The sequence below is a fragment of the Gossypium hirsutum genome, chromosome D02 (genome assembly GCF_007990345.1).
Source record: "Gossypium hirsutum isolate 1008001.06 chromosome D02, Gossypium_hirsutum_v2.1, whole genome shotgun sequence".
Taxonomy (NCBI): Eukaryota; Viridiplantae; Streptophyta; class Magnoliopsida; order Malvales; family Malvaceae; genus Gossypium; species Gossypium hirsutum.
In genome coordinates, this window is record NC_053438.1 from 2203962 (window position 1) to 2213131 (window position 9170).

Here is a 9170-nt window from a genome sequence, read left to right on the forward strand (position 1 = left end):
TTGATCGATTAATTATTATTTTTTTGGCCATTAATCAATTAAATATTTGAATACATAAGATTTTAAACTTAAAAAGACAATAATTTTAATTTTTTTAAATAAGGATAGAATTTTTTTAATATCAAGTTCATAAATGTCTAAATTATATAAATGGTTTAATATCATAAAAAATGGATAATAATCACATAAGCATTCGTTGTAAAGCTTCTTTTTACCATCTTAATCAAGGGATGTTTCCAAATAAAATTCGAATAAAACACAATTTTTTTTAAAAAAAAATTATGCGAAAGAAATAAGAAGATTTACATTTTCTAAATCAAATGATTAGCAGTTAATGAAATTGTATTATAAATTTACGTCAAACACATATTTAGAAATAAATAGAGAAATATGATTCTTTATTATAGCATCCTAGAATTTGGGGTAAAATCAAGACTAGAGCAGTTAGATTTTGAAAGCCAAAACTACAAACCATGAGAGACTATCCTTTTTTCAAACCCTTGTGACTAATTCATACATCATATGCTGGACAAGAACATCATTAGAAAATTTATTAAGTAACCAAAAAATGAGACAATTACGATCATACTTCTCTACTGAGTATGATGAACATCAACCGAAGTAAAGATAAGTCTTATGTATGTATTTAAGAGCTGAAGTTTACAAGGAGAAATTACAGAAAAAACACACCAAAGGAAAAACGTTTAACAAGTATGTGGCCGTAACCAGGGTATCCATTCTCGTTACGGGTGCTCTTTGAATAGGTAAACGACAAAGAAAGAAAAACAGAAGAAAGTGAGCAAAAATGAAGCAACAAGCTGATCTGATTTTCATTTAACTTGAAAACCATTCATAAAAGGTTGAGTTTACATACCTAATACTCAACTAACACCACAAATCACCATTGAAACTACAAAAGCATTACTTGTACACCATACTAACCAACTAAACACATCAAACTGTTATCCACCTTGTTCATTTTCAACCAAACTAAATTACAATGTAATAAAAAACAAAAAACTAGCTAATGCAGCATGCACACGAGCTGCAGCATGCAAATAGACTGCATGCACTTCAACAAAAACATAATAGCAGCATGGTTAGCCACCTTCAACAACTAGCCATGAAATGTGATCCATTCTTATAAGTGAGGATCGGACCCTTGACCACATGGTAAGGATGAGGATGAGGTGAGCAACGTTTAACGAGTATTTGAAATTAACAAACTACAACTATGCATCTATTGACAAAGTTGCACTATCTTTTAGATATGAACCAGACGTTGAAAAGGAAGCAAAACCCGAAGCTCCAATCATTTCATCCATGTCAGAATCTTCATCTGCAATTTGTTGAACGAAATTAGCTTCTTCTGAAGATCTAATCCGCTCTAGCTCCAATGCAACTTGTTTCATTGTAGGTCTTCTCTTTCCATTCAGATTCAAGCATCTTTTTGCTAGCTTAGCAACTGCTACAATTTCTTCTTCTGCATTATCATTCATTACCAGTGGATCAACAATGTTGAGTAAGGAATTCTCCTTCATTGAGTGTAGAAAAAAGTTTGCCAAGCTTCTCACCACTTCCTCTGATTGACATGAAGAGATGGGTTTTTGTCCTGATATAAGTTCAACAAGAACAACTCCAAAACTATAAACATCACTCTTTTCTGTAAATTGACTTGATCGAAAATATTCAGGATCCAAGTATCCGAAAGTTCCCTGAACTCGAGTGGTTACATGAGTTTGCTCAAGTGCAACAGATCTTGAAGTTCCAAAATCCGACACTTTCGCTCTATATTTATCATCCAAAAGTATGTTGCTAGATTTGATGTCTCGATGATAAATAGGAACAGAAGCAGCTGAATGCAAATAGGATAATGCATTAGCAATTTCAATTGCAATTCGTAAACGCATTTCCCATGTCAGTGGGAACTCTTCGCTTGGCACATGTAGGAGTTGAGAGAGTGTTCCATTGGGGACGAACTCATAAACCAGCAATGGCACTTTTGTCTCTAGGCAACATCCTAAAAGCTTTACCACATTTCTATGGTTAATTTGTGATAAAATCATCACCTCATTAATGAACTGTTTATGCTCATTTTCATCTAGTTTCTTGTCCTCTGTCATTTTTGACTTCTTAATTGCTACAATGCTTCCATCCGTTAACATTCCTTTAAACACAGTTCCTTGGCCGCCTCTACCAAGGATTCGATTCTCGTTATAATAATCTGTTGCCTTTTCCAGTTCGTTTGAAGCAAACAACTTTATTTTCTCAACATTACCTTTATTATTGGACAATTGTTGTTGCAGAAGTAAGCCTCCATTTCTTTTAAAGTATTTCTGCTTCAACTTGATGTTGTTTCTTCTCTCTATTAGTTTGTGCATATGCCATGTACCAATTAGCACAACTACTGTCCCAATACTAGTGCTGCAACCTATTTAGCATGAAAAAAATATGGTTTATTCAAACAAAACATAAAATTTCAAATTATATATATACCTATTTAGCATCACTTGAGCTTTAAGGTTCATGTACCTATAATGACTGGCAAATTTTGAGATCTTTTGGACTTTTTGGTTGGAAACTCTGATGAATCCAAAACAGGCCTGCACAGATGTTCCAATCTCGAGTATTTGTATCCATCAGGACACGACGAACAATTGTTGCCATCAGCATTCAAACAAAGCATAAAACAATTTTTATATTTCGTATCCACGCATTCACCTTTCTCTATCATTTATGAAATGAAGTAAAGTTAGATCCATATAATAAATGTTAATTAAGAAATATTAAAGAAAATGGACATTTATAATATAGATATCAAGTTTCATTTTCCTTTATTTTGTACAAAATTTCACACCTTAAAACAAAATATTTTTTATAAGATAGTAATGCTTCATAAAGTAGAAAAGCCATGTGATGGTGCCTATCCGAATGAAGCCTAAGACTTGTACTAATATGATACCTTGGCATACATCAGTGGAAAGATAATCATAGTCAGCATAGTTATCCGAGGTACAAACACATAGATGCATTTGGCTCAAGCTTGTCCAACAATATCGGCCATCGGGGCTACAAAGGGTGCCAGACTCTTCTCCCAACTCACAGAGCCCACGTTTTGTTTTACCCCATTGCAGTGTTGTGGGAACATGCGTCCAACTACGATTGGTTGTTGTGTCATTGTGGTCAGAATTTGCCTCAGGGAAATCAAGAAAACGTGTGTCAACAATGAAAGCTGAAGTGCATGATCTCTTGCTGCCATTATTAGGATAAATCTGTATGATATTTGCGACAAAAGAACTAAGACCCGACGGAATATTGACAGCGCATCTAACAATGGAAGTCATATTATTCTCACAAGGAGGTAGCTTGCAGCCACCAATACGATGATCATTAGTCGGACTATGAAGAAAAGTAGCCAAATTACCGCAACCTATGGACATGAATCTGTCGAAGATATGTGAGAAGAAAAATGGGGTGCCTGTTAGGTTAACACTACCCTCATTATTTTCTCGATCTTTGCCAGGGCAGTTGGAATAAATTACTGAATTGTTAACGAGAACTGTGCCTTCGTAAAAAGAAACATTAAGAAGTTGCATATTGATGCTACTTATGAAAGGCTTCTCACCATCAGCAGTTTTGTTGCAAGTTACTCTGAACCATTTACTCTTGTAACAGCCCGCTTTAATTCCAAATGGAAATGGAATATCAACATTCCCACATCTTTCATTACAGCTTGTTTTGTAAGGTAATACATGATGTGGTTCTACTATTGAGCATAGTGAGGCTGCATGGAAGAGCAAATAATTAGTTAATCAATTAAAAAGAAGCACCTATACAAACACCGATTAATTAGTTAATAATAAGTATTATATCCATATTAGCATGCCTGGTATACTGTAGTATTTATCGTACATATTTATTAATGAAAATGAACTCGAATAAATTTTATTAAATTCATTTGTATATTCTTAAAAAAATCATTTATGACTCATTTGAATTTTGTTTAGTTATTATATAACTAGAAATAATATTATTTGTGTTTTCTTTTATTTGCTAATAAACAACTATTAATCTTCAAGTTTTATCATTTTATTAATGGAAAAAAGAATAAGAAACATGTTTATTTTCCACTACTATCACCACATCAATTAATGGAAAAAAGAATGATAAAATTTATTAATTTAGGCAAAGAGTGCAAAGTGACCATGAAAATGAATTGAAGTATTAAAATTTTAAATTTCCAAAACCATAAACTCTTGGGGGTGGCCCGGCTCGAAAAATAAGAGAATTTGAGTAAAAATATAAGTCTAAAAAATGAGATTGGACAAAAAAATAAGTTCCGTTTAAAAAAAATACTAGGCCTTAGGTAATGTATTTTTGGACCGGGCTCGGCCCAAATTCACAAAAGTACAAAAAAGAATATACTATTTTTTGTTATTTTAATGCTATTTTCTTGTTTTTTCTCCCTATTTACTACCATTTCACTATTATGTTATTACTAATTTGTTGTTATTATTTGAATATTGTTATTATTTTAGTGGTATTTATTTGTTAAGTTGCATCTAGTGTTATCTAAGTGTATATATATTTTTAAAAATTTATTTTCAATTTGTTGGGAAATATATATTTTAATACTTTTTATGTATTATCTATATTTAAAATTTATATAAAAAATTAATATAGCCGAACCTGAGTTTTAACATTTTTATTCAGTTGGGCTTGGGCAAAATTTTAGGGCCTAAATTTTTACTTGGACCCAACCCAAACTCCGTCCGGCCTATGAATACCTCTAATTGAAACCATAAAAAAATATAATAATATAAAAAAAACTTATACTTAATTTAATAAATCAAAAGTAAAGTGATGATAGTAAATGGTCACCTTCCAAATCGCAATTGACCGGATTCCACTCCAGCGTTGCCGGAACATGCGTCATGTCAATGCTTATTTCTGATAACTGAGTAGAGTAACCTAACATGAAAGCAGATGTGCATCTCTTGCTGAATTCTTTTTCCCAGGGACTTATGATCTCTGTCATTGACTTCAAGGCTGTTGTATAGGAAGCGAGGTTTTCAGGAACCGTAGCAAGGCAGCCAGCTAATTTAGAAGAAATTGGTTCCTCACATCCTCGTTGTAGGCATAAAGCGATGGGATCAGTTTGATTGTTGCGAAAAAACATGGCCAAATAACCGCAACCTACTGATCCGAATGAATTGTGTTCACTTGAGAAGAAAAATGGACTGCCTTGTAGGTTGACACTTGAAGGAGAAGTAGTGCCATTGTTTCCTTTATCATCGCAATTTAGATAAGTCACTGGATTGTTGACGGTGACAACGTTATCTCTGAATGACCAACGTGAATGAAGGAGCTCCATATTGATGCGAGTGATGAAAGGCTTTGTCCCGTTAACAGTTTTGTTGCAAGTTACTCTGAACCATGAATTGTAATAGCATCCGGTTTTGATTCCAAATGGGTAAGGAATAGCAACAGCCCCACATGTTTCTTTACAACGAGTCTCACCTGCTTCAAACGGTGATGTTGGTCGTATGAGACATGGTAGCTGCAGGATGAAGTAAAACACCATGCGAATGCCCATTCTCTCATCAGTTCTTTGTGATGACTTAGCTGGGTCAACAAATCAATAAAAGACTGAACTAGAACAAATTTAAGGTTGGAAGCGATTTCTGGGCTCTTGGCTGTCTAGGCTTTGTTTTTTACTATTTAATTTTCAACGACTTTTAGCCCTTGAGTAGGCCCAGAGTCGATTTTGGAAGAAAAAAAAAAGGATTCAAGGTACAAATTTAAGGTTGGAAGCGATTTCTGGGCTCTTGGCTGTCTAGGCTTTGTTTTTTACTATTTAATTTTCAACGACTTTTAGCCCTTGAGTAGGCCCAGAGTCGATTTTGGAAGAAAAAAAAAAAGATTCAAGGTACATTAGACCAAATTAATTGTAAAAACTAATGAAGTTGTATCAAGTTTGGAGCAAACTCGCTCTATTCGTCTCGAAATATTTATGAAAATACCCTATATGTATATATATTAAGTTAGTCTCCCCCTCCCGTTATCACCTACATTTCCTTCAAGGCTTTAGAAATACTGTTGAGAATTAATTCAAAGTAGTGGGTTGTTTATAGTTGACCAAGTATCTTGGTAGAATCTTTTTTAGTTCCAGATTTTCAATTTAATTGAATAAGTTGTCAGATATTTTTGTGTTAAGGTAGTTTCTTTGTAAGCCTATAAATATAGGCATTTATGCTTTATTTTTAATTAATTCAATGTTCATCAATAATAGAATAACTTTGATGCATATTGTAATTGTCTTTTTCACGTTTCCTTCTTCAACAAATTTGGCATCGGAGCATGGTTCGATCTTTTAGGCAATTGAGTGAAAGTTAGGTTTGGGTCCACTGGGTATTTAAGGGAAACACATTTTTGGGTCTTTGGGAAATAAGAGAGAAGAGAGTATATGTTCTTGGAATGGCATCAGCTGGTTTTTCTTCCTCTCAACCACTCATACCCATTTTCAATGGCGAGAAATATGAGTGGTGGAGCATCAATATGAAAACATTGCTTAGATCACAAGAGCTATGGGACTTGGTCGAGTACGGTTTCGTTGACATAATTAAACCTGATGAAGAAGAAGAAAAGAGATTGAAAGAAACCAAGAAAAATGATGCTAAAACACTGTTCATTATCCAACAAGCAGTTCATGACTATTTTCTCACGAATTGCTGCAGCAACCACATCGAGTGAAGTACAGTCAATTTTTCAAAAAAAGTATCAAGTTGATTCAAAGGTTATAGTGGTGAAATTACAATCACTACCACGTGATTTTGAAACCTTGATGACGAAGAATGGTGAATCATTGCTGATTTTTTGTCATGAACAAGGATAATAGTAAGCCAATTGCGCTCTTACGGGGAACAAATTTTTGACGAGATAATTGTAGCAAAAATTTTGTGAAGCTTGACGACAAAATTTCTTCACAAAATTTGATCATGTTGTGATTTCTATAGAAGAATACAAAGATATGTCAGTTCTTTGCGTTGATGAACTGATGGGGTCTCTTTAATCTCGTAAGGCAAGAATCAACAGATCAGCAGAAAAGAGCGAAGAGCAGGCATTTCAAGTGAATGAGACATTCACAAATCAAGGCGACAATGATTGTTCAACAAATAGTGATCAAGGAATAGGAGGATTTCGTGGTGGTCGTGGTCGTAGTTATCGTAGAGACAGAGGAAGGAATGATGGACAGAGGCAATACAATGAGCAGGACAGCATAAAATATGGCATAAAATGTTATCATTGCAACAAATATGGGCATATAAAAGTTGATTGCTGGTATAAAGATCAAAAAATTAACTTTGCAGCAAAAAGTGATGAGGAAAACAAGCTTTTTATGGCTTGTATTGATGCTAACCATAAGCCAAGTGATTTGTCGTTTGTGGACAGCGGCTGTTCAAATCATATTACAGGCACCAAATCCTTGTTCAAGGTGCTTGATAAGTCACAAAAGATAAAGGTACAACTTGGAAACAAAAGGGAGGTGCAAGTTGAAGGATAAGGGACGGTGAAATTTTTTACTAACCATAGAGAAGGAAAATTTTTGGACAATGTTCAATTTGTTCTTGATTTATGATACAATTTATTGAGTGTTGGACAACTAATGACTAGTGGATATTCTGTTATATTTGATGATGATGCATGTATCATCTAAAACAAAAAGTCAAGCAAACAAGTCCATGTCCACATTACTCCAAAGAAGATGTTTTCGTTGGATGTTTCAAACATTGAAAACTTTGTTCTTGCTGCAAGTGCAAAGGATTACTCGAAGCTATGGCATTTGAGGTATGGACATCTCAATAATAAAGACCTGAAATTGCTAAGTGATAAAGGTATGGTTCTTGGACTACCAAAAATTGGCTCTCTTGATTTATGTGAATGGTGCATTTATGGAAAGCAAATTAGGAAGTCATTTCCTATTGGAAAAGCATGGAGAGCTATTGAATGTTTAGAATTAATTCATGCTGATCTATGTGGTCCTATAGAAACTGAGTCCTTGGGTGGGAACTGTTTTTGTTGTTCACTGATGATTATAGTCGCATGAGTTGGGTGTATTTTTTAGAAAACAAGTCAGGAACTTATGAAAAGTTCCAAAAATTCAAGGCAATGGTGGAGAACCAAAGCGACTACCATATCAAAGTTTTTCGCACTGATCGAGAAAGAGAGTTCGTGTCTAGAGAGTTCAATCTATTTTGTAAAGACAATGGCATCCGTAAGGAGTTAACAATTCCTTACACTTCAGAGCAGAACTGTGTCACTGAACGGAAGAACCGAACTATTGTGGAGATGTCAAGAAGCATGTTACAAGCAAGGGGCCTCTCAAATTAGTTTTGGGCAAAAGTTGTGGCAACATCAGTCTATCTACTGAATTTCTCTCCAACAATGGCTGTTATGAACAAAACTCCATATAAAGCTTGGTGTGGTAAGAAACCCAATGTAAGTCATTTAAGAATTTTTGGGTATGTTGCTTATGCTTTGGTAAATTCTTATGCTCGTAAAAAACTTGATGAAAAATCTAAAATATATATTTTTATTGGTTATTGTACTCAATCCAAAGCATATAAATATAACCCTCATAGTGGAAAATTTTCAAGTAGAAGAGATGTAGTTTTTGATGAAAATGCAAGCTGGGATATGACTGTAGAGTAAGTACAACAAGAGATTTCTTTTCCCATTGAAGATTTTCCAGATGAAAAACAAGAGTCAGCACTAGCAACATCTACAACACTTGAAGAGTCTTTTGAAGAACCAATTTCACTAAGGAGATCAACAAGGGTCAGAAAGCTGAATCTGAAATATACTAATGACATTTGTGCATCCTGTCAATTTGCTTTAGCTATTTCAAATCCTCTGTATTATGAAGAAGCTGCTGATAAAGGAGAATGGCAAAAGGCGATGATGGAGGAGATGAAATTCATCGAAAATAATAAAACTTGGGAGATGGTCAACTTGCCATAAGAAAAAAAATGCAATTGGTTTGAACTGGGTGTTCAAGAAAAAATTTGGTGCAGACGGAAGCATCCAAAAACACAAAGCTCGTCTTGTGGCGAAAGGTTATGCACAGCAATCTGGTGTTGATTTTGAAAAACCTTCTCTCCGGTAGCTTG

The 9170-nt window shown here is 34.4% G+C and overlaps 1 protein-coding gene across 1 annotated transcript; it reads right to left on the minus strand.

Moving 5' to 3' along the window:
• Positions 1 to 938: 938 nt before the first annotated feature.
• Positions 939 to 5653, minus strand: LOC107934848 (wall-associated receptor kinase-like 1). Its single transcript, XM_016867359.2, has 4 exons — positions 4882 to 5653; positions 2963 to 3784; positions 2533 to 2727; positions 939 to 2431 (listed from the first exon to the last, which is right to left on the minus strand). Exons 1-4 carry the CDS (start codon positions 5594 to 5596, stop codon positions 1233 to 1235), a joined length of 2931 nt encoding a protein of 976 aa, XP_016722848.2. The 5' UTR covers positions 5597 to 5653; the 3' UTR covers positions 939 to 1232.
• Positions 5654 to 9170: the final 3517 nt, after the last annotated feature.

What these genes read in the sequence shown, in the direction of transcription:
- LOC107934848 (XM_016867359.2), bottom strand. Translation starts at nt 5,596, where the DNA reads ATGGGCATTCGCATGGTGTTTTACTTCATCCTGCAGCTACCATGTCTC. An exon ending in TTCCACTGATGTATGCCAAG is followed by an intron (nt 2,728 to 2,962) that starts GTATCATATTAG and finishes CATAAATGATAG; the next exon opens with AGAAAGGTGAATGCGTGGAT. An exon ending in AAATTTGCCAGTCATTATAG is followed by an intron (nt 2,432 to 2,532) that starts GTACATGAACCT and finishes CATGCTAAATAG; the next exon opens with GTTGCAGCACTAGTATTGGG.